Source organism: Ursus maritimus, unplaced genomic scaffold (genome assembly GCF_017311325.1).
Source record: "Ursus maritimus isolate PB19 unplaced genomic scaffold, ASM1731132v1 scaffold_13, whole genome shotgun sequence".
Taxonomy (NCBI): Eukaryota; Metazoa; Chordata; class Mammalia; order Carnivora; family Ursidae; genus Ursus; species Ursus maritimus.
Window position 1 is genome coordinate 9,249,253 of NW_024423675.1, and position 26,710 is coordinate 9,275,962.

General features: G+C 39.1%; 1 protein-coding gene across 7 annotated transcripts in view; it reads left to right on the plus strand.

Moving 5' to 3' along the window:
* The window catches only part of FHL5 (four and a half LIM domains 5), a 47,094-nt gene that overhangs the window by 15,429 nt on the left and 4,955 nt on the right, over nt 1-26,710 (plus strand). For 2 of the 7 annotated variants that reach the window (XM_008705029.2, XM_008705028.2), the window contains 5 exons: nt 13,534-13,704; nt 14,533-14,707; nt 15,676-15,845; nt 19,883-20,069; nt 24,634-26,519. In XM_008705029.2, coding sequence (XP_008703251.2) covers nt 13,546-13,704; nt 14,533-14,707; nt 15,676-15,845; nt 19,883-20,069; nt 24,634-24,797 — 855 coding nt within the window. In that variant the 5' untranslated portion in view covers nt 13,534-13,545 and the 3' untranslated portion in view covers nt 24,798-26,519. The other 5 variants (XM_008705030.2, XM_008705031.2, XM_040627556.1 and 2 more) reach the window with 5 other exon arrangements.

Sequence of the window (26,710 nt, forward strand, 5' to 3'; positions counted from 1 at the left end):
TCCTTCTTCCAAATGGGAACTACAGTTACAATTGCACATTTTCCATCAAGTCAAGTACACCTACAGCCGGTTTACCCATGACTTTCCCTTTCTTACATCTCAGTTGATACTTGGGTGGGATCAGGAGCAGCTATTATTGTTCTCATTTATAGTTAAGGAACATAGGGCCAGAGAGGTTAAATGGTTTCCCCAACAGTGGATGAGTTATATGCTAGTGCTAAAGCAAACGGGGGAATGATCTGTGGCTCCTCATTTCTTTCTTTTTTTTTTTTTTGTTTTAAGATTTTATTTATTTATTTGACAGAGAGAGACAGCCAGCAAGAGAGGGAACACAAGCAGGGGGAGTGGGAGAGGAAGAAGCAGGCTCCCAGCAGTGCAGCCTGATGTGGGGCTCGATCCCAGAACGCCGGGATCATGCCCTGAACCGAAGGCAGACGCTTAACGACTGCGCCACCCAGGCGCCCCAGTAGCTCCTCATTTCTAACCTAGTTCTCCTCGATATGCTCCATCTGCGGTTACTAGCAAACACAGCTAAGGCAGTACACAGCAGGTCTGCTCAACTCAACCCTCAGAACCAGGAAAAGAAAGAAAAACCTAAAAGTAGAACTTCTTTACACGTTATCCTAACTCCTTCATATTTTTAAAATATGTGCATTTTAATTTCCTGTGCTGTAGAACATATACTTACCCCATCTGGCCTAGTTTACACAGACTTCGGAAAATTTACTTTTTCATATATCTCATTTAACCCCCCCTGAACTTTGTCAAATTCAGTCACTCAGTCAAACAGCATTTCGGCTAACATCAGAGATCTCAGAAGACGAAGACCTTGTGATCTTGGTAAAGATATGGTTTGTCTCAAAATGTTATGCGCACGGGCCCGAAAAGCCTGGTGTAACTTCCAACAGACAATTGAGGTATTTGATCCAACAGCTCAAAAACTGCTAAGGGGGGCGCCTGGGTGGCTCAGTCGGTTAAGCGACCAACTCTTGATTTCAGATTAGGTCATGATCTCAGCGTCCTGGGATGGAGCCTCACGGTAGGCTCCACGCTCAGCAGGGAGTCTGCTTCAGGATTCTCTCTCTTCCTCTCTCTCTGCCCCTCCCCCTGCATGCTCTCTCTCTCAAATAAAGAAATCTTTAAAAAAAACTGTTACTAGAAGCATATTAGTGCCCCTAGTTTAGAGAAAAGCCCTTTAATAATATCAGCAGATAAACCACCTACTTCTGTTGTTTGTTTGAGATCTTCCTCAGCTGGTAATGGAGGAGCCCTCCAGCTGTCTTCTTCAGCTGCCCTCACAGGAAAAGTGAATGAACGTTCTTGCCACAGACGGGCCCTTAGGGCTTTACCTTCTGTTCCCTAACCTTCATTTTCAGTCCTTTGACATATTTGCCACAGATGTAACATATAAATGAATTCACTACTCAAGTGGACATTTAACATACAAATTCTTAACTCTTTTCTACTTGAGCCTTTATCCTTCATTCTATTGACAGAATCCTCTTTGCATATATGTTTCCATCAGTACTTGTCTTGGACTCCGAGGCCTCAGAGACCAGGAGATTTCCCAGGCATTTTTTTCCTCAGTTATAAACCACGCTCTGAGGTGCTACTCTGCTCAGACCTTAGACACACGAATGAAGCAAACAACATCTTACTCTTTGAGGAGCTCACAAGTGAGAGATACACACACGGGACAAAAATACTACCACAAAATGTGGCAAAAGGAAAACAGACATATGTAGGAACTAATGAGTGCAACAACTCTTTTCTGAGGGATGTGAGAAAGCTACAGAGAGGAGGATTTTTAACTGGACCTTGATGAATGAGGAGAAGCATCAGGCAGACAAGGTCAGCGCGACAAGAAGAAGGGTATTAGACACAGAGGAAAAGCCACAGGTGGAGGCTTAACAGCATAAAAGGATGTGGTGTATTTGAAGGATAGGGAGTCGCTGGCAGTGGCTAAAGCATAGATGGGTGAAGGTGTGTTGGGCAGTGCTGGGTCTGGAAAGGGCTGGAGAGAGGGGGAAAGTAGCGAGGTAGCAAAGGGTCTTTATGCTAACTAATGGAGTTTAGACTTCATTTTATAGTCAAAAATGAGCTGCTGGAGGTTTTTTCCACTGAGGGGAGATGATCTTCTTGAGCATGTGGAGGACGTTCTAGAACTCCCTAGGGGAAATTGAGCTTATCATTAGAGAACAAAAGTCATGTAGTAGAAATGTGCTCGGTTCCACCCAATAGAAGAAAAAATCTTTAATAATCTCTTCAGGTTGATGTAAACCACCATGACCCATCGGATATATGAGGAGGGCCCAACCTAAGACTTAAGGGACGCTTCCGAAGTGGGATCGATGGGATGTGGCGCCCAATAAACAGATGCAGGGGCGTGGGCAGGGAGGGAGGAGAGGAGAATGATGGAAACAGTTGCCTCAGGAGACTAGGTGATTAACTATGCACTATAGATGGTTTCTATAACCACAGAGCATAGAGCAATATACTTTGCTCAGTGAAGTTTCCAAAATGCTCCTGACTGGCCATCAGAGCAACAATTCAAATTAAAATCCAAAATGGGTAAATTCAGTTAAGTACCGTTTGAATTAAGATTCTTCATCCCGTTTCTGTTTCCACTGAAGTTTGGCGTATCAACCGCAAATTTCAAAGACTTAAACACTTTGTACTAACACTTCCCAAGAGGATTTTAATATTCCTTACACCACTTAGATTTAGTTTCTCCCCAAGTTTTTCCCTAAAGAAAAGCGGAAACAAATCTACTTTATTAAATCAATGAAAGCCTGAATGGGCAATTGAAATAGTCGTGCAGCACTCTCACAGGAGCACAGATGTATTCATATACACTGAGTGAAGCTGCTTTGAATAACCGGATGGAAATTAAGCCAGAAATCCCAGTAAACTTTGAATTAAAGGAGACTGCACTTTTACATATGTGCAAAAGTAGTAGTTATGGCGTTATTTGCATCTATGTAGCAAAATTTACAGATCATGTATTAGAGACAGAAGTCATCTTAAATACCATTCATTATTGTATATCCTCAATTTCAAGAATGATAATCAATGTGATGATTTTATACATTTTCACCTGCCTCCAGAGGTAACAAAAAGCTGTTATCAAAACAATGTAAGTTGTAATTGATGTTTAGAATAAAAAATATATGGTAATTCAACTACCACAGTAAATAAACTTCCTCAAAAATACACCGACAATAGAAACGTTACTGGAAGCCAGAAGGCTCAAATTCTATCCTTGTACATTTCAACTCCACCATAAGAAGGATAAGCCCTCTCACTTTTGAAACTTGTAATCCATGACAGGAGAGTAATATACATACAGGTTGTCCTTGATTTCCACAATGTTCATGCAAAAAGCTCATGCATATTGTAACCATGTTCTTGCTTTGCACACCTCCTTGGTACTAAGAAAGATAGAGTGCGTGAGAGAAAAAGAACTTCTCCCCTCTCTTGCATCTAAAATGGTCCCCGTCGGGGCGCCTGCATGGCTCAGTTGGTTAAGCATCTGCCTTTGGCTCTGCTCATGATCTCAGGGTCCTGGGATTGTGTCTGGGATCTCTGCTCGGCGGGGAGGCTGCCTCTCCCTCTCCCTCTGCCCCTCCCCCCACTGGTGCAGAATTCCCCCCCCCCAAATAAATAAAATCTTTTAAAAATAAAAATAAAATAAAATAAAATAAAATAAAATAAAATGGTCCCCCCTCAGGTCCCTTTCTATTCAGTCCACGTGCATCCCAGATCTTCCTTGTTTAAAAACTTCCATGACCACCATCAGCAGGCAAAACCTTTCTCTAGATATTGCTACACCCTTGTGGATTATTTCTCTTCTGACAAATGTAAGAAAGGATTGTTTAATACATACTACTCTACTTATTTATCATCAACTCATTTTTTGAAATCTTTAAAAAAAAATAAAGCATTTCCCATATAGGAAAGAATATTTCTAATATATATGCAAAGTACAATAGCAATTTAGTCTAAGAAATCAAACATTTCCTATCGATGTGTGTGGATTTTTTTGTAGTTTCAAGTTTTTATTTAAATTGCAGTTAGTTAACATGTAGTAATATTAGTTTCAGGAGTAGAATTTAGTGATTCATCACTTACACATAACACCCAGTGCTCATCACAAGTGTTCTCCTTAATCCCCATCACCCATTTAACCCATTCCCCACCCACCACCCCTGAGCAACCCTCAGTTTGTTCTCTACAGTTAAGAGTCTGTTTTATGGTTTGCCTCTTTTTTTTTTTGTCCCCCTATGTTCACCTGCTTCATTTCTTAAATCCCACACATGAGTGAAATCATATGATGTTTGTCTTTCTCTGACTGATTTATTTTGCTTAGCATAATATACTCTAGGGGCGCCTGGGTGGCACAGCGGTTAAGCGTCTGCCTTCGGCTCAGGGTGTGATCCTAGCGTTCTGGGATCGAGCCCCACATCAGGCTCTTCCGCTGTGAGCCTGCTTCTTCCTCTCCCACTCCCCCTGCTTGTGTTCCCTCTCTCGCTGGCTGTCTCTATCTCTGTCGAATGAATAAATAAATAAAATCTTTAAAAAAAAAAGCATAATATACTCTAACTCCATCCATGTCATTGCAAGAGGCAAGATTTCATTCTTTCTGATGGCTGAGGAATATTCCATTGTGTATATAAACCACAACCTCTTTATCCATTCATCAGTCAAGGGACATTTGGGCTCTTTCCGTAATTTGGCTATTGTTGATAACTTCGCTATAAACATTGGGGTGCATGTATCCCTTTGAATCAGTATTTTTTTGTATCCTTTGGGCAAATGCCTGGATCCTACATATTTGAAACCCCCTTTGCAACCTCTCAATATCCCACTAAATCCAGAAGTTAGATACTCTTTAATGGCATCTTGATTTTTGTATTTATCATCATCACGCTTTTTTAAATAGCTTGAATAATATATATTTATTATGTTTAATAGCATGTTAACTAACTTATTAACATGTATTTTTAATGTGTTAACCTATTTATTATAATTCCTAATAATCAGTTGGGCTGTTCTTGAACTTTATAAAAGTGTATTTACTTTTTGCAAACTACTTGCTTCACTCAATACTGTGAAGTTCATCTATGAGGATGAATTACCTACAATTCATCTGTATGACCATCCATCTACTTTTGTATCTATTTTCCCTTTGATAGCTATTCAGTTTCCTGTCACGGCCAATATAAACTATGCTGCTGTGAGCATTCTTGCACATGATCTCTGCAAGATTTTGTGATTTACACACTTAATGGGTGAAATTGCTGAGTCGTACAAAAGGTACATGTGCAACTTTGCAATATTATGAAATACTGGTTTTCGGAGCGATTTTTTCTGTCCATCTTTCACTTTTATTTTCAGTGTGTGAGCTTCTGTTCTTCCTTATCCTCACCATTTGAAATTGTCAGACTTGCTCATTTCTTCTGAACTTGTGAGTGTAAATGTATTTCATTATGGTTTGCTAAACAGATCAAATCCAATTCCATGGAGTAGATTGAGCTTCCTTTAAGAAATCTGTCATTTAGGGGCACCTGGGTAGCGCAGTCATTAAGCGTCTGCCTTCGGCTCAGGGCGTGTGATCCTGGGGTTCCGGGATCGAGTCCCACATCGGGCTCCTCCGCTGGGAGCCTGCTTATTCCTCTCCCTCTCCCCTGCTCTGTTCCCTCTCTCGCTGGCTGTCTCTCTGTCACATAAATAAATAAAATCTCTAAAAAAATAATCTGTCATTTAAAAAAGAAAAATATTTGCTTATACCATTTTTCCATTAGCTTATTTTTAATTCCTCTTGATTCATGGGAGTGTTTTATATATTCTGTATTCTAATCCTTTGTCATTATATGTGTGGCAAATATCACCTGTTAGCCTGTTATTTTGTCGTTTTCTTTTCTTTTAATAGTGTCTTTCAATGACCAATTATTTTCACTCGCTTACTCAGTTTTTCTTTATATTCCATCAAAGTGTTCAGTGTAGGGTTCTCACACATGCTTATTAGATTTATTACAAGGTATGGGAGGGTTTTTTAATGGTACCAAAAATGATATATTTTTTAAATTTCATTTTCTCTTTGTTGTTATAAGAATTTGATTTTTGTATGTAGATGCTTTATCCAGCAACTCTATTCACCCGCTTACGAATTCTCGTTGTTTACAGAATCCTTTGGATTCTCTTCACGCAAAATCAATCCGCAGCAAATAATGACAATTTATTTGTTCCCTTTCGATTCTGATATTTTTCTTTTTCTCATCTTAGTGCACTGGCCAGGACTTCTCACATAAAACTGAATAGAAGTGGTGATCTCAGGCATTCTTTTTCTGTTTCTGATCTCAGAGTAAAAGCTATCAGCATTCGCCATTAAATATGTTTGCTATTTTTTCTAAGTTACACTGAGGAAATTCCTTTTATTCTCAGTTTACTAAGTTTTTGATTATGAATTGAAGTCAAATTTCATCAAAGGCCTTTTCTGCATCTACTAAGATAATTATATGGCTTTCTCTTTTATTTGATAAATGTGGTGAAATACAGTGATTCTCTTTTTAATTTGAAACCAAAATTGCATTCCTGAAATAAATGCAATCTACCATGATATGATTAACATTTTCACATGTCACTAGAGTCAGTTAGTTATTATTTGAGGAAAGATTCTGTGTACTGCAAAATTTATTATTTATTATAAGCGTAATTGGCCTATAAATTTTTTTCGCTAATGTTTTCAGATTTTGGTATCAGAGTTTAATGGGTTCAAAATTAACATGCTTCCTGTTTATAATATTTGGCATAGTTTATTAGGCATGGTGCTATTTCTTAAGGCTTGGTAAAATTCATTTGGGCTTACATTTTACTGTGTACATAGGCTTTTAATAACAAATTCAGTTTCTCTGATAGTTACCAATTAGTTGAAATTTTATATTCTTGTTCAGTTTTAATGTTTTATTTATCTTAGAAGTTTCCCATTTTATCCAAATTTTCTCATTCTTTAGCTAAAGTTCTTCCACAGAGTCAATATTTATTTAGATATACCTCCATATTTACCATTTTTGTTGTTTTTCTCTGCTTTCTTCTTCTCTGAGTTTCAATCTGAGATCAATGCTTTTTTGCCTGAAAAACGGTTTGGGGCATTTATCTTAATATGGGTATGCTCTGGATATATTCAGTTTCTGATTGTCTGAAAAGTGTCTTTTTTTCAACTTCATTGTCAAAAGCTGTTTTATCTGAGTATAGGCTTCTAGGTTGGCTTTTGATTTCTCTCAGCAATTTTACCTTATCTTCTCATTTCTAGCTTCCATGTTTTTCTATTGAGAAGTAGGTAACTTCTTAATTTGTTGTTACAATGAAATTAATATTTTTACCCTATATTTTAGATGTTATTTGCCTTTGGTTTTTAGCGGTTTCACCCTGCGATGCCTCAGCGTGTGTTTTTGCCTGGTTGAGGTTCATCACGTTTGTTTTGTTTTGTTTTTTAAATTTGTAGCATGATATAATCTGTCAATTTTAGAAGACAGGCCATTATTTCTTCAATAAGAATTCTCCTAGGGCGCGTGGGTGGCTTCAGTTAAGTGTCCGACTCTTGATTTTAGCTCAGGTCATGATCTCAGGGTCCTGGGATGGAGCCCCGTGTCGGATTCTGCCCTGGACATGGATCCTGCTTGGGATTCTGTCTCTCCCTCTCCCTCTGCCCTTCCCCCCACCTCTCTCCCTCTAAAAAAAAAAAAAAATTCCTTCACATTCCCCATCAAACACGTAAAGCACACTTTTTTTTTCTTTTTTTACATAGGAAGAACAGTAATATTTGTTGATTAAATGGAATATTGGGAGCGCCTGGGTGGCGCAATCGGTTAAGGTCTGCCTTCAGCTCAGGTCATGATCCCAGGGTTCTGAGATCGAGCCCCACATTGAGCTCCCTGCTCAGCAGAGATCCTGCTTCTCCCTCTCCCTCTGTCGCTCCCCCTACTTGTGCTTTCTCACTCTCTGTCAAATAAATGAACAAAATCTTAAAAAAAACAAACCCACAAATAGAAGATTGAAAAACAGAATCCTAACTGATTTGCCTGCTTGTGGTATGTCCATCCTCCAATCCCTTCTGTCACTATTTTTAAATTAATTTTCATGAGTCTCAGCTCAAAACATCTCACTCACCTATTTTCAGTCATCAGTGGTTATTTTCTTTTCTATAGAAAAAAATACGTTCAACTTCAGCTTGAAACTTAAACCATTGATGATCTTGCCCAGTCTATCTTTCCAATTTCTCCTCCAACATTTGCCTTCTTCTGCCTTGCAAGCCACTTTGAATAAATTACTTGCTGCTTCCCATGCCTGCCTCACATATTCAAGTATTAATGTCTACCCTAATTCTGTTGCTCTATCTTAAATACCCTTCCCCACAACTCCAGGGATAGAGAGTTTTGCACAGGCTAAGATCCTAGGTTTCAGTTTCTGACAAGCCTAGATTGAATTCTAGATCTAGCATTTTTACCAGCCAGGTGCTCTTGGCCTCACAAGTTTTGGTTTCTTCATTAAGGCGATAATGTTATTCCCGGGGATAATAATAATAGGCCCCTCCTAGAGGGTCAAGTGAGGACTAAAGGAGATAATCCACACCAAGTGTTTAATACAGTACTCGGCACTCAGGGAACAGGAATGTTCGATACCATTGGTAGTATTCATATTATAAAATACCAAGGGTAGGAGCAACTGCTCTTCGCCCACCTCTACATCCCTTCTGCTCTGTATCCAGACGTCAGAGACCTGCTGCGGCTGCCACCGATACCATTACAACTGTTTCTCACAGCCAAAAACCTAGTCACTGAACCCCGGACAACCTGAGTCCGGGTATTTCAAAATAGTGGAAGCCACTCACGTGTCTCCGACACAGTCTGCCAGCATCAGCGGTGCAGGAACACTGTTTCCCTCCCAGCATCCAGTTTACACACATGGTTTGAGTTAGCAGAGCCAAATTTGCCTCCTGAACACCAGCTGAAGAGGGGCCAGGAAATATTTTTAGCTTCCTGACCTCTCCAGCGAGGAGGGTAAAGCCAAGGTGGAGAGAGCCAGCCGATAATACCTACTGCATGACTCATTCGAGCTCCACCTTCTCCAGCTTGTTCCTGCGTTTTTCCGAGCTAAAAGTCACCGTTCTCCCACCCCCGCGAAACTGGTGGTTTCCACCACCATTGGACAAACCTCACTGGACATGAGAGCCACCTCGGACTTGAAAAAATACTTATTCTCGTTCTTCGCCTCAGAAATCCTGATTTAATTGGTTTAGGGTAGGGGTGCACTTCGGAAATTTTTAAACTCTAATGTGCACTCTGTGTTTAGAACCGCTGCTCTAAATTCTTACAATCTTTCATTTCCCCTCATCACTTCCTTTTATTTATAAAATGTCCTTACTCTTCCTACTAGATTATAAGTTCTCTGAGGAGAGGATTTGAATCTACTCTGTTTTATGTCCTTTACAACTGCTGACGGATTACTTTGCAAACAACAAAAAAAGAAACCTTAAATGTTGATTGACTGCATGAATAAATGAATGATGTATGATGCCTTGCAAACAAAAGCATATTAAAGACATGGGCATCAAGTCCCTGCCTCTCTCCTGCTTGACATTCTCTCAAGTACATTTCTTGTGAATCTATTAATTCCGCTCAGCATAGTAAAAATATAAGTGGATATATTGCCCACAGCATTAGCCTTCTAATCAATAATTCACCATAAAATATAACTTGACACAAAATTATTCCTGGTTTAAAAAATAACATCTAAGAAATGGCATTCTCAGCCATGGAAACTATTGCCAATAAACTCACATTCTTTTAAGTAGAAATCTAAAATAAAGAAGGGAACTGGAAAAATGAAAGTCAAGTCCAGTCACGACACTGGATTTCTGAGATATTTATTCATTTTTAGATATATCAGTTCTTTGATATATCAGGGTATCTCTAAATCAATCTTCTAAAACCCCAGTATGCAATGATAAAAATTCTGTACTTAAACTATTGTATAATTGCAGAATGACTTCAAAAGAAGTGTGACTAGAATATATCTAATTGATACATATAATCCCCCCAAAAGAAGTTTGACAAGAATGTCTACTTGGTATTGATACTAGCGTTTCTGAGCCCATACCTAAAAAAATTAAATGCTACCCAATTGGGTTACATTGTTAATATTAAGATTCCTTATGGTTCATAATTATAGATCTGCTTTTTAAATCTTTGAAAGAAAGGGATTTTAAATCTTTGAAAGATAAATTTTTCCCAATATCTTTGCCAAAGTAACCCTCAGATGGGGGCTCCTGAGATAAGACTCACATGGTCCTCATCCTCTTTCTTACAGCTTTGCCTGTTAGGAAATGATTCAAAGCAAGCCATTTGATCTCCTCTCCCAGACACAGAGTTATTCCCCAAGTATTTAAAAATATTAACGTTAGGGATAAAGAAGAGGAAAAAGGACAGAATGATGTTTAGAAAAGAAGAAGGTTAGGTACAAAGTGGTTTGATTAGAGAATTCTTTTGCTTCTCTTGTCTGCCCCCACCCCATTTAGAACTACTTGTATTAAAAGCTCAAATAGCTATAAGAGGCTTTAGTTTCAAGGTCTTGAAAATCTGTTCCCAAGACTCACCATTTCCCAACTTCAGAAGAGATCCCGCACCATTCTCCCATTTTTTTCCACTTCCTTTCCTGCCAAATCAAGATCGATCTTCCCTCCCTCACTTTCTTCCATCCTTCCTGAGTTCCAACAGCTTAACATCTTTCAAGTCTTCCCAGGAAGGTCTCCAGATACTGTGACCTCACCCTCTTTTCTATTAGTTCCCTAAGAACTCCAGGGTTCTGGTAGAATACGTATCACTTGTATGGTTATAACAGCTCTGTTCGGATGGGTTCGCATACCCGTGGGTAAATAAGAGAGTTCATGAAAATGAGGGCTGAATTTCTCAGTGTATTTTCCCCAACCAAGAATAAGAAAGTGAACATTTAGTTTGTTCTCTTACCTCAAATTATGTTCACTATTACCAAGGTAGAAGTTAAACTAAGAGAATCCAGACTTCTGGAGGGCAGGGAGTTCAAATATTACAGAGTAGATATTCAATACACATTGACCTAGAACGCAATGCTTCCTCTCACTGTATAGTTCTATAAAATGCAAAATGACAAGGTTTTGAGATGTTGAAATGACTGTTCTCACCCTACCCAACTCTCTATTAAGGGGGGGGGGAGACAAAATAAGAAGTAACATTCTTCTTTTAAAAAATAATAAAATATGGTCCATCTTATTAAGAATTTTCTATGGAGCAAGGCTTATTATGTGGTTAGGATGGGGACTCTTATTTGACAAATATTTATATTTATTGATATATATTTTGATATTGATACGTATATATTTATAAAATAAATATTTATTCAGTTATTTAGATTTTAGATATTTAGATTTCTGACCTGGATCACCAAATGAGACATAGGTATTGTAATGTTGTATTTAAAGTGCTGAAATACTACCAGGTTTGTAATCCCTTCAGTTGCTTCTTCATTTTATAAGATACTAAAGCCTCACAAACTGGCAGGAGACTGGGAGTGCCCTGCTCCACGATCTATTATATACATCTAACGCCAAATAGGTACTAAGAATGAAAATGGCATCGTTCATACTAAGTGATGAAAGTTAAAGGTATATATACCTTATTTCACTACTAAGAGATAAACGCATGATCACTGTAACTGTAAATAAAACTCGCATTTTAAAATCTTTCAAGGGAATCAGATCTATTTCCCTCCTGTTTCCAAGTCCTCAGCAACTCTTTGAGTGTGTTTGTATTCACTTGGAAGGGACATTTCTGTGGAATTAATCAAATAGGGAATTCAATGTTCCTTGCAGATAATTTTGGCATGTTCCATTGGGAACTTTCTAGTATGAATTTTCATCTTTCCTGGGAAAAAAAACCCATGTGTTCTAAACCCTCAGTCTTTTCTCTGTTAGTGGAGAACAATTTAGCAAAGCTGCTACGTATAGAATTAATGACAATATATAGTCAGCAAGACAGCCTGCTGTCTCATCATTAAAATAAAAGAAGGCAAAAATGTATAGGAATACAATTTGAATGTACCAAATAAAAACTAGCATTAAAAACCTTGTAAAAAGCATCATAATAACTAATTGATTTTCTGATTTTGCTAAAATTTTTTTTAAAATCCAAGGTAGAGAATTAGAAAATATTCATAGCTCCTAGTATATTCCAGTAAATCCAGAGATAACAAATCTCATTTTCCAAGAAAATCAGTGATAGTGCTTTTGGTAATAATGAAAAACTCCCGTTCAATGCCTAATTAAAGCGTTTGAAATCCGTATGTCCTGTTCTTTACTGGTTTTCTTTTTTTTTTTTTTTGTTAAAGATTTTATTTATTTATTCGACAGAGATAGAGACAGCCAGCGAGAGAGGGAACACAAGCAGGGGGAGTGGGAGAGGAAGAAGCAGGCTCATAGTGGAGGAGCCTGATGTGGGGCTCGATCCCATAACGCTGGGATCACACCCTGAGCCGAAGGCAGACGCTTAACCGCTGTGCCACCCAGGCGCCCCTACTCTTTACTGGTTTTCTTATCCTTGCCTTGGCTTCATGCTTCATATCAGCTTTTCATTCAGCAAGATGCTGCAGCTATTCACCGTTCTGTAAACATCTCAGTTTAGTCCTAAAACCTGAAGAAGCCTAGAGCTCTTTCCTACCACTGATGGTTTCCACTGTACTTCTACATCTGGGCAATTGCTCAACAGCAACCAGAAAGACCTAGCACTTGGACTAAGTCCTACCTCCTAAGGGGTTTTATTTGGCCAGTTTAGTGTGGACCATCCAAAAGGAGAGGCCCAGAAGGCAAGTGTAGCTTTAGCTACAGATTTGGGAGGCAACAGCATATTTGGGAAGGTTCAAGCCACAAGTAAGGAGGGTGTCCCAACAGAGAGTACGTAGTACAGGAAGCTCTGAGGACTGATGTGCAGAGCCCTCCTTAGGTGCCCAATAAAGACTTGAGAAATGAAAGAATGGCCTAGAAAATGACAATGTACTTGATTATTAACTTCTATTTCAGACTATTGTGATTTCCAAGGAACTCTGCCTCCAGAACTCTCCAGCAAGTTAGTAAGTGATGACAGTTAGTGAAAGACCTATCAACAGTTCATATTTATATCCTTGAGGTGAGACCGTCCTCTTTCAACACATATCATATTTTCATTGAAGTTCAGATTAGTGGATGATGAATACAAGATGTTTTTCACAATCTGGCCGCGGGCTTACTGCATTTTGTTAGAAAAACACAGAGGAACTGCCAAAAATGGGAGAGTAGCCTTTCCTAAATCACTCCAAATGTCACCATGACTACAGCATATTTCCCTAAATTGGTGGGTTTTTGCTTAAGATATAAACTCCCTCAAGTGTTTGGCTCCCATTAAGGATTTATAATTTATCTTATAAAAATATTGCTTCCGTGTATAGGAATCATTTTCTTATTCACAGGACTGAACCACAATGACAACGGCTCAATTTGATTGTCAATACTGCACAGCATCACTTCTTGGGAAGAAGTATGTACTAAAGAATGACAATCCATATTGTGTTTCGTGTTACGATCGTATCTTTTCCAACTATTGTGAGGAGTGCAAAGAACCAATCGAATCAGATTCCAAGGTAGGTCTTCGATTCACAGAATTATTGCATGCAAACCAGCAGACGAATGCTTTGGAATGCCTCGTTTCCTTCGGTATTGACTGTTAATGCTGTATTGCTCCACTACCAGATATAAGCATCTTCCAAGTTACCGTCAGCGACCAGGTACTGCGCCGAACACTACGCAATAGAACATATACGTTAGTCCTCACAACGATCTTGGAAGATGGTTTAAAATGCTAAAGATTAAAGAGGTTACGTTATGTCCCCCAAGTTACAGAGCTAAAATGCTGATTTATTTCTGGAATGACAAGAGTATAAATGAATAAATACATAAAAAATTGGAAGCGTAGAGATCAAAAATCTGTATTTTCTGACTTTGAATCAGGCTCATCTCCCCTATGTCCACTGTGCGCTCACACAGCCCATTCTTCCCACAATGCACATTATTGGGTTTTTTTTTCTTTTTCTTTTTTGTCTTCGTTTTGTGGTGTTGAGATTTTGTTCGTTCTCAAATGATAATAGAATATTACAACCTAAAAATAAAAATCATTCCATGAAAAACTCCTCTTACAGTTTATAAAAGGAAGGAAGAGGAAATCTGAAGAAATAGAAAAAAAAATTATTTTCCATCAGTCTTTAGTGACCAACTAAGAAAATCCCAGGCTCTAGCTCTTAATTGCCCCAGATAGTCTCCTCTCCATGGGTAATAGTATCGATGACAACTTCCCCTCAAGCTACCAGCACACACTACTGACACCAGAGTCCCAGGAGTGTTCAGTTTTGTCTTATAAAATGACCTGTTTTGTCACTGGCACATTTAATTAACTCATATTTACTGTCTTGGAGGATCTTTGTTACAAAGGCCGACACTGGCATGAAGGATGCTTCAGTTGCGCCAAATGCAATCACTCTTTGGTGGAAAAGCCTTTTGCTGCCAAGGATGAGCGCCTGCTGTGCTCAGAGTGCTACTCTAACGAGTGCTCCTCCAAGTGCTTCCACTGCAAGAAGACCGTCATGCCGGGTAAGGTCACAGGGGAGCTCCGGTCTCTCACTGAATGAAGCTGCAGCGCTTTGAACTACGCCCAAACACAGGAAGAGTATAGCAGCTAAGAAAGCCCTCCTTTTGAGAAAGACATCTATCTTGTGCTCTCTTGATTTTATTCTGTGCATTTTAGAAATAAAAGGATTATTCTGTAGGGGTAATTATTCTGTAGGGGTAAATTACAATGTTCAATGTATTTTCATGAAGTTAATTCATAGAGACATTTTCGACCACAATCTGAGCCATAGAATGAAGATACAATCTAAACCAATCACACTAACACTGCATTAGACACCCTGTCCTCCATAAACAATGGCATCGAGAAGCAGAATCCATCATCGGAGAATGGCGCCAACCATCATTTTGTAGCAGGACAAAAAATGGTTTGAGGGTTCCTCATCTTTATTCCTCTTAGGCAAGTCAGGGATTCATGCACATCATGATACTTTCAGGTAAGCACTTTCTCTGTTCTGATTCTCTTCTAAATCCCTATGGACAGCAATATAACGCACGATTCTCTCTCGTTTTCTTATTATGAATTCAAAGAGTTTCTAGAAGACCACAACTGCACAACATCAATCTCAAGAGTTCGTGCCTTGGGCATTCCTAATATCCCAGTACTGATAATTATGTGGCCCAATCTATCTAAACCACATGCAGCCTTTCAGAGTCTCCACCAGTCATACTTTCACATCTCAAAACTGTAGCTTACACAGCACAAGAGTTTCCAGTAGAAGAGCGACTCACCATCATCATGGCTGAACTCTACCTTCTTCTTTTCAGATAAATGTTTTAGAAGCCAACAAAACACTGTTTTTCTGTAAGGACGATTAAGTTTATCATCTTCATGTGAAAATATATTTTTTAAGTAATTTGACATATCTCTACTTAAAATAAGTAAAATGATGTTTCATATGTACTAACAAGTTCTTATTTGGGGGGGACAGGTTCCCGCAAAATGGAATTCAAGGGAAACTACTGGCATGAAACCTGCTTTGTGTGTGAGCATTGCCGACAGCCAATAGGAACTAAACCCCTGATTTCCAAAGAGAGTGGCAATTATTGTGTGCCATGTTTTGAGAAGGAGTTTGCTCACTACTGCAGCTTTTGTAAGAAGGTAACTATCTAAAGAGGATGAAGCTTGCGGAACCTTCCAGACCATTGCTTTTTAACCTCACTAGATGTTTGGAATGCACTGATACTATCATGTTCTGTCTTCACCCATTCACGTTAGTTTTGAATTCCAGCATGTCCAGAAGCACACTACCCGTCACGACGAAGACGGCCACCTATTTTTACCATCATAAACTTCCACCCAGAACAGGAATGTAACATTCCAAAAGCTCAAGATAGTCCAGTTCCATTCACTGCCATTACACAAGATTTCATGGATTCTAGCAGGGGGCACACATCGCTTGTGGAATACAAGATATTTCTTAGAAAATAGTTTTGGATCCATTTCATTTTAGGGAAATATGAATTTGTCTCACAGAGTCACTAAGGGAACCAATTTAAACAGGATGTTTAACTTCTCACATTATGTCCCAGCAACACAAATGTCTTCTTGGCTTGAAGCTTTAATATTTCTGAAGAACAGACAAGTAGACTCAAGAAAGTGACAGGCTCATTAGGGAAATTCATCAGACATAAAGACAGAAAAAGGACGAAGGGCAGCAAGTGGTTCGCTTCCAGTTCCAGAGTGTCATCTAGGGCCTTCTGTCTTGGATACCCCTTCAAAACATATCTTCCAATAAGAAAAAAGTCGTGCCTTCAAGTAAACTTTGTCCAATTCTTTTTCAGCCTTTAAGCTTTTATGTGAAAAAGTCACTTGTCTCTATCACCTTGATAAAACCTGTCTGTATTTCATAAAATATATATTGATGTACTTGAAGAAATCCTTGACCCATGAGGCATCATAGAGCTTAAAATAACACTATAAATTGTGATAGGAAAGCAGTGGTGTCTAAACATTTTTGATCTATGGGCTGCTTTGGCAGATCTCAAGACCATTTGTGTAATTGCATCTGGACAGCTAGAAGTCTCACTACCACTTTCTTTGGGAGCGCATGCCCATGGTAATTTTCTACATGTATTTAAAATACGAGACTGCATTTGCAGAGGGAACAATAAACTCCTAAGTCATAATCATTAGATTACACTATAATGATGGCTGAAATTATAATTGATAGTAACATGATATAAACCCATCTTAGACCCAGAGACTTCCATTACTCTACCAGAAACCCTGACTTAGACAATGACCCTGCAATGTATGAAGCTCAGAAGATTTGCCAGAGTTGATGACACACGTTTTATTATTTTATTTTATTATTTGGGGGTGGGGGGGGAGAGAGTACACACAAGGGGGTGGGTAGAGGCAGAGGGAGAGGGAGAATACTTAAGCAGGCTCCACTCTGGGCATGAAGCCTGTCACAGGGTTTCATCCCACAACCCTGAGATCATGACCTGAGCTGAAATCAAGAGGCAGACGCTCAACCGACTGAACCACCCAGACGCCATGAAGACATGCATTTTAGAAACAGATACTGGAAATAAAATGGTAGGTTTATCTCACTGTTTTGTGGGACAACTAAGTTGGCCATGTTCACATTATGTTTCTTAAAGTCTTGAGCTGAAATATTAATGAGGCTCGTGGGAATTATCTTAAACTAATTTATTGGTCATACAATATAAAGTTTCTTTCAATGCTATAGAGATTCAAGAGGGGAATTTCTCTAGTACATCCATGCTAAGCACTATTTGAGGACAAAGCACTGGCATTTCCCAAGTTATAGGAGCTTGTCCTATATTTAGGACATGACTTGAAGTCACCAAAATTTTGTGAAATATTTATATTGGGTAATGGACAGATCACAACATGCCAGATCATTTTCTATTTAATTTTTAAAACCACAAGTCATTTAAGGAAAACGGGACATAAATATTTCTGATCAAGATGATCCAAGCTGAAGAGAAACAATGTTTCAACTCAAACCAAAGACCAAATAAAACAAACAAAATGGACAAAAATACTGGACAAGCAGCACCTTGGAACTTTTTTCATAGATTTTATTTTGTGAAACTAAAACTTATTTTCTGGGGCGCCTGGTTAAGGGTCCGGCTCCTGATTTTGGCTCAGGTCATGATCTCAGGGTCCTGGGATCAAGCCCCACATCGGGCTCCTTGCTGGGTGTGGAATCTGCTCGGGATTCTTTCTCTCTCCCTCTACCCACCCCCCACCCTCACTCTCTCTCTCTCTAAAAAAAATAAAATAAAATAAAATAAAATAAAATAAAATAAAATAAACAGTATTTTCTACCAAAAACAAGTAAGCTCAAACTACAAGTGCTTTGAATTCAAATTCCTTGAGGTTCAAATAGAGCATTCTCTGATTCATCGGCTATGGTGTACTAAGCACAAAACTGATACTGCTTCCTCTTTGCCAGAGAAAGAGGCTTGTTCCAAATCCTGGGATCAATCAATGGCAAAACCACACCTAGATATTCGGCTACATCTTAGCCTGCTTGCCTCTTCAAAAGGAGCATAATCACAAGCAAACTATTTTTAATGTTCCAGAGTTTCTTCTCCCTAATTAAACAGTCTTTGGTGTATATATCAAGTTTTCTTTTGCTGTGAATACATTTATCAAGTTTGGAATCTTTTAAGCATCTCCTGCTAATAATGTGACCAAACAAATCAAAGGAATCTTGAGTTCTGCCGCGCCTGCAGTGAGGCATTGGGAACCACTGGGGGGCATTTTAAATTGCTTTAGTTCACACACACCATTATGTTTCCCACTTACTTATTTAGACTAGGATACATCTTTTCCTTGAGGAAAAATAACTTTTCTATCAAATATCTTTAATTTTTAAGATACTTGTTGTAAGACTCCAATTATCTTTAAGCATCATCTTTTCAAAAGCGTGTATCATAGGCTACATTTTTTAAAAATTTTGAGCAATAAGATGGCTTAGAAGAGGCTCTACATGGTCTATATCCAGTTAATGTGAAGACAGAGATTACAGGAATTGCCTCAGCGAGCACATGAACAGAGCTACTCCACGAGCTCAACAGCCATGGGTTCGAAAGACGCTATGACTTAAACATTGCTACCCAGGAACAGTCGTCCAATATTTACCCATCTGATTCTAAATAAAGATGCCTTATCCTGTTAAAAAGTACAACCCATGGATTAAACTGGTTTAGAAAAAAATACTTGCTCTGGAGGAATAATACGCATCTCTGACAAAACCCTCGCACATCACACATTAAGGTTCAACATACAAGCTGTACTCCTTACCTCGAGTTCTGAAGCTGAAAACCCACGGGGTGGCCACAGCACCCCACTGGCGCGAGATATTATGCCGGAATTGCTGTCCAAATGTTTTTCTCCTTGGTGTTTGTTCATTCATTCGACAAGGACGCATCAACTGCTCATGACCGAAAAGTAAGCTTGCCTCTGTATTGTTTTACTGGCTAAGCACACAGGCTCAGGAGTCAGACTGTGTAGGTTTGCATGCTAGTTCTGTGTGACCTGGCGAGTGACCTGACCATTCTAACCCGCAGCAATTTCTCATCTCTTAAAGGGGAAAAGATAATATAGTCTTGGCTGTGCCGGATGTTAAGAACAAAAGAAGGGGTCATCCCTCAGCATAGGGCTGAGGACAGAAAGCTCACTTCAGAAATCGTCATCATGATTAGTGGTTGATGGTGCTTATCAGTTCCATTCCGGGTTGCTACTGCTGGAATAAAGCTTTCAGGGGAAAGTAGCTTTTTTCAGCATCCTTAAAAGTTAGACATGGAAACATAGAAAATATCTCAGTTCCGATGGCAGATCTTTGAAGCCCAACAAGAAAGAAAAAGATGAGACAAGGAATCAAAGGTCTACTTCGTTTTCATTTTCCTGAGTCCCTGGTGGTCCTGCTTCTTTTCTATTCCACTGTAGGAGAAAAATGAGGATATTTCTTGCCAGTTCTATTTAATCCCTATAGTCTTTTGCTTCTCATATCGATTCAAAAAAATCACAGGGAAAGGACATCATGGCACAAGGTGATAGAGTAGCCCAAATACCACTTGTGGACCCAGAAGAGGATCGTGATAGGTCCAAATCGTACTAGCTTCCATGATCACTGTCTTTTTGTGATCCTTGGGCAGGTGATAACTTCAGGTGGGATAACGTTCCGTGACCAGCCGTGGCATAAGGAGTGTTTCCTGTGCAGTGGCTGTAGGAAAGAGCTCTGTGAAGAGGAGTTTATGTCCAGAGACGATTATCCATTCTGTTTGGACTGCTACAACCATCTTTATGCCAAAAAGTGTGCAGCCTGCACCAAACCCATTACTGGTGAGTTCTTCAGTTTAATATGGTCCTATGATGGCTATATAGATGCTATATAGTTAATTTGGAAAAAGCGAGTAAAAAAAATGATAATCTTCTGAGATATACAGGGGTACCCACACATAAATATAAATATTACACAGACCCCCTCAAGGCAAGTGGAGAGCATAATTAGGGCATCCATTTTCTGTAGAGGGTAATTAATACTAAACCTAATGGTAATGACTTAAGTAAAGTAATCGTTCAGAGGAGAACAGGATGAGCTGAGAGGTCAGAGAGGAACTGCACGAGGAGGCTTGACATTTAATGATTTGAGTGGGAGAAAGGGATACTTATAAATAAAAATCCTGCTTAATTCCAAACAAGGGCAAAAGGCCCTAAAATAGAAAGGTTTTAATTAGATGCAAGTATTATACAAAAATCTGAAGCTGTAATAATTAGGCTGGCATAGGTCAGGAATTTAATTAAACTTCATTTTAAGATGCTTCTAACAAGTGTATCATTCTCTTTTCTCTCTATCCACTTGCAATACATTTTAATTATGAATAGATGAAATAAAACAAGATAGCATTCTGCTGAACGAACAAAGTACATATGACGTGATTTGAAAATACCACAAATGGTAAATTGATCCATGTTAAAAAGATTTTCAAGGTAAAATGATGCATTATATTTCCCTCAGAGACACTTCCAAAATGCTAATCCTATAGTAAAAAAAAAAAAAAAAAAATGAGGCTGGCATGACCTGAGAACCCCAGCAGCTATTCTTTTAGGCAGAACTGTACTTCTATTCCCCATTCCTGGGATTCTTAGATCATATATCATTTCTTTTAGTTCAGTTTATGTAACATGGAATTAAAAATTATCTTATCCTTTTCCTCCTCCTCCATCTTCAAATATAACACAAAATAAAAGTTGAATCTTCTTACATCTTCAAAGAAAGAAAAGAGTTTCACTGCAAACCCAGCTTGGCAGGTTTTCACTGACTTGCGAGGGGAGGGAGAGTTACCCCGACAAACAGACAAGGTCCCATTCGTCTGCACAGAGCACCATGTTTTTCCGCGTCTCACCCGGTCCAGGGCTACAGCTGGCTGGCAGGTGTGTTTTGTTTGGCCTGCACATGTTTGGAAACAACTAGTGTAGAATCCATCTCTGCAGCCAAAAGTAAACGAAGAGCCTGCCGGGATGAGCAGACTGTCCTCGCAACCCCCAGCTGGGTCTCTGTCATAGGCTCAGCAGCTGCCCCAGTGCTCTGTTCCCCACAACTTGTCTCCATCCCTCAGCTCTGTTACCTTCCCAGCCCTCGCACTGAATTCCGCTGCCAATCCCAGACTATCGGGTTCCAAAGCTTGGGCTCTTCACCACTCCACGCCCCTGCCTCTACACATCTGGCAGTTCCTGCGGTCAGGGGAATAAGCCACCATCGCTACCAGTTTTAATTAGAAAATGGGACTTCCAGAAATGCATCAGTACTGGGAGCTCATAAATCTCCTTGGTGGAATCTGCTGTGTGACCATGCATGCTCTGGTTGATTTATTCTAGACTTTTCTTGAACTAGCCAGAAAAAAAGCAGGGGGTGGGGGGCTTCCATGAGGAAAGGAGAAAATTAAACAATTCAAAATGGGTTTAAAAACTTCCCGGGCACTCAAATGGCTAATCCTGACCTGCCAAGAGCCTGTGTGAGCCCTGAACTTGAGGAGTTTCAATTCTGGTCCATCACAGATTCCTGTATCTAAGTGACTTTTTTCTGTGTGGCTGTTTCATGTTAATCACTGAGCCCAGGTCTTTCAGGTTCAGGCAGAAAAAACACATTGTCCTGCATGTAAAATACGGATGATTGGGAACCACAGATTTGACCCAAAAGTAATCCAAATAGAGGATTATGTATTTAATTTAGAATAATCCGCTTTTTGATAATTCTCATAATCTTCTTTTGGCTCTGATGAGAGACACCTGAGACTAAAATGCCTGCAAAAACTTCCAACTCACTTCGCAATTTTTTTATCTGATTCTGTACATACATATATACATATATATGTGTGTGTGTGTATAGGGATGCTTTGCTGTAGTGTTTCTTTAAAATTGAGCTCTTTGAATTAATGTACCACAGGGAATTCTTATGCAGCCATATATTTATCTTTTGAAAGTTGCACATTCACGCAATGTGTCAATCTAAGAACCTATGTTAGGGTGTTTTCAAAATACTTTTTTATATTAACTAAATCTATGAGTCTCAAGTGTGACTTTTTTAAATCTCATTAGAATAAATTTGATTCATTTGAATGAACTCAAGGGAGAACTGTAATTTTTTTCTCCTCTAAGAGAGGATCAACCTTTCAAATTTTCTGGAATGAATGAAGCAGCTTGATGTAGCAGGAAGTGCTCTGGACTAGGGAGTAAAAGTCCTTGGCCTTGCCTCTGCCCCTGACTATGTGTGACCATGGGTAAAGAACTCTCCGTGGAGGTCCTCATTTGCCGTACTTGCAAATGAGGAGTTGAACAGGATCACATCTTCACTTTCTGCCATTTCTGTTTATTTTGAGTAAAAGGAGTCCCAAATGTTATTTCTTCAGAAAGGAATGCTAATGTTCCTGGTTATGGTCTTTACAAAAGATAAATTCAGACTGAATTTTGGGGAAGTTAAGAGCACAGGTTCTGAAGCCAGATGGCCTAGGATTGAATCCCAGATCTGCCACATACCAGCTGGCTGATTTGGGCAAGTGGTTGAACCTCTCTGTTCATCAATTTTTGACTGCAAAGTAGAGTTGAGGATAGTATCTATTCATGAAGGTAAGGCGAGAGCTATATGAAGCAGTAGCTGTGAAGGGCTTAGAATAGTGACTGACTCATTTTCAAGTGCTCAACAAATGCTAGCTCTTATTCCGCTGAATTTTCAGTAATAAATGAAGCCAAATAAAACAGGTGCCAGAGACCAGTTTCTTGAGGGATTTCTTACTACAAATGACCCTCATGACCCGAGGGAGTAAATGTATCCTAAATTGAAACAATTTATAAACATCTCACATGTTGAGTCTGCCTTTCTTAAATTCCTACTACCAGATGCTTCTAATTCTCTCTTCTTTGTAAAAGTCTGGAAGAATTATTTTTATATTTACCACTTGTACAGGCTTACTGATAAAATCAAGGAAGACTCATGAGCATCCAAATGCAATATGTGTAATAATTAGTTTTATGAACAGAGATGATTCATGCATATATAGGACATGATTCTTGCAGTCAGCATATTAATGTTCTGAATAATATTCAGGGAATTAATTGGTTCATTATTGATTTACTCTTATTAGCAAGTAATGATCATAGCATCATAAATAAGCAAGCTATACATTTAATCAAAGAAGGCAAAGAAATTTGATGTGCATTTATTTATAAACTAGTCAATTTCATGTAAAGACATCAAATAACATTTCTAGTATGGAAATAAAAGTCATTATTGTATTTAAGGAGAGTTTATCTGAAACAGAATGCTTATTCACATTTTTGGTTCCCCAAATGGAATATTTAGAAATTATATGTGAATCAACACATGAACTATGTTGGCCGCACTCTTTGAGTAATGAGCAAATCACAGGAAGTTCGTAGCGCGATGATCACTTGGAAAAGACTTGGCAAATAAATAAATACCCAAGGCATCCCCAAGCCTTTCCCAATCCCTACACCTTTTCTCCTTTCCAACTCTTCAAAATCAATTCCTTAAACTGTAGCCTGGATCCATATTAGGGATATAGAAAGAGATTCTCACTGAAGACTCAAATTCTACTACCTTTCATAGAAATGTTATGGCTCCCGTGAAGCCCAGGTGGGAGTGATGGAGGCTGACAAGGCGCTTCTTAGAGACTAATTACCGCACAGCATGGCCTCAGTGGCCAGAGTGATCAGACTCACAGATCTTTGCTACAAGCCTGGGCTGACGTTGTCTCTGGGGAACGTAATCAGATCGTCATGTTAGGCTAGCTACATGACGGTCTGGATGAAATCTATTGGGAGCTTTTGGAAATCATGTCCAAAACCACATTATGACCATGGAACTTTATCTTAGGTAAAACTAAACACAGAAATAGAGGAAAGAGAACTCAAAGTCACTAAAACATCAGACACCAAGCTAGGAAGTATACATTTATTTTATTGTACCTTAATTTTGCTTCTAAGAAAACAGGGTCATGAAGAGAGAAAGAAGATATTCATACCTAGATATCTATGACTTTGGAATCTTTCCCCACTTCCCACAGCATTATACTGTACTTCCTTACCCATCTTAGGTGATCTTTATCTGTTTCCAAAAATACCTGCTTTGTATATTAAGATTCTACCTACTTTTGTAGATTATGGAAAAAGTTGGCTGGGAATCAGGCTGGATCTCATCGGAGGAACTTGCCTAGGGTGACATTCCCAGATGGGCACAGGGCATGGGAGACCGCATTCCTTTTCAGGTTACTTGTCTCTATATAGTCTTCTTGCTCTTTGCTGTTCTCTGCAGTTCCAAGGAGAATACCTGGTGGAATGCTTAATCTCTTCACTGAAAGAATATTCTTTTCCCCCAATTCCTTTACAGGTCTCAGAGGTGCCAAGTTTATCTGCTTTCAAGACCGCCAGTGGCACAGCGAATGCTTTAACTGTGGGAAGTGCTCAGTCTCCTTGGTGGGGAAAGGCTTCCTGACCCAGAACAGGGAAATCTTCTGCCGCAAATGTGGCTCTGGATTGGACACTGACATCTAGAGGGAGACAATCTTTCCTCACTTGAAATCCGCCTTGTTTTTGTTCTCACTAAATCCAGAACTTGCTTGAAGTAGTATTTTTGACTTATGTTTTAGCAAATATTAGCATAGAGTTTATAGCGGGAGGATTTTTGCATACAGTCTGATTGAACTGTATCATAGGAGCTCAGAAAAAGCACAGTCAAACAGGATGAATACAGCCTAACTCACAAAGGCATCTCTCCTTGCAAAATACTGCACTCTGCTGTTAAAAACATAGGAAAATATCTCCTTATTATAATCAAACATCTGACCTATACCTAGAAGTCACGGATGTTATTACTGAAGACTGTTTTTCAGAACTGCAGAGTAAAAAAGGAAATTAAGAGAGTAAGTTGACAGGCACACGTGAAGCTAGTGTTCGCATTCCTAGCTCCTAGTTATATATAATGCGATAGATTGGCTATTCATGGTAGAACAACAAAACGGATCAGGGAAAACTGAGTAGTAATCATTCTATTTGAGAATTCTGTCACTTTATCCTTCTTTTATTCACACATACTGACTTTGGAGTTGCAACACAAAGCTGCAATTTGCCCTCATCCATACTGCTTCCGCAGCTGGTTGGTTCCCTGTTTAAGAAATGGAAATGAGAATTTGGACACTATGGCTCTCATACTCTGCGTGGGTATAAAGGGGTCCTCTCTACCTAGGGAGAGTCAAAGCCCAGGTTTCAACACATGTTGTGTCAAGTGCATTTTCAAAGCCCAGAATGATTTTTCTAAATACTTATAGATTCCATGAAAGAGAAGTCGGTTCTTTCAAATAAGCTAACCAGGGTAATCATTGTCCCCAAAGGCGAACCTTTAAAGTAAATAGATCATTAAGTCATCACTTGTGGAAATGAGTTTTAGGGAAGGGATTGAGCGATGGAACATGACTTTCATCCAGATATCTAAAGGCATAATAGAATGCATAATTAGCTCTGAGCTTCACGCATTTTGCCTTCTAAAATTACATAGATGATTAATGGGAAGACACAAAAGTGGGCTTTAACGAAATCTAGTAATAATAAGAAGTGAGAAAGAATAATTCACTGCTGATAATTCAGGACCTGCAAAGCAATATGACAGAGCAATGTGGGCTGTAGACGAGTCGTCCCCACTGTTGATCACACCTATGCCACCCACCTCACCCCATGCCAACCATGTCCCAAGAGTTCCAATCTCCTGCATGGCCCAGAGCTGCATTCCCAACCCTGAGCAGCCATTCTACAAATAAGTCAGTGTTTATTGGTCACAAGAGAAGTAACAGCCTTAGTGAAAAGTCTATCACCATATGTGTTCCTTTCTACCAGATATCAACTGATGATACCCTACCTAGCTGCTTCTGGGCAATATTTTCCACATTATGAGGGACAAATGGAAGCAACCTCTTTTCTCCCTCGTCAATTATTGTCCTTGTTATAGTGTCACATAGCTGGAGTAGAGGGAGGTCGGGAGAAGAAACCCTCACAGACATAACATTTTTATAAGTGTCTTCTCTCAGAAAACCGCATAGCATTAAAGGTTCTGATTGAAATCTAATTATACGATGCAGCTGATTACAATGATTAAATAGTATCACCAGAGATGCAATTAAAATTGTTATGGAAACACAATTTTTGAAATAGTTCAAAAAGCAAGGACATTTGGAGATGCCAACAATTTAGAGCTGCTAATAAAAGGGCAGGTTACAAAAGCGATTTGAAAGATATAACTGGGTTTTTTTGTTTGTTTGTAGTAACGACACCAAAATAATTTTTCACATTCACGGCATAAAATGCAGGTAAAACTACCAATATTTTTCCTGCATTGTTTGAAATTGCACATATAGAACTAAATACACCAATTGTTCTATGATCCAGAACACGATAGCGCATTATATATTTAGAAA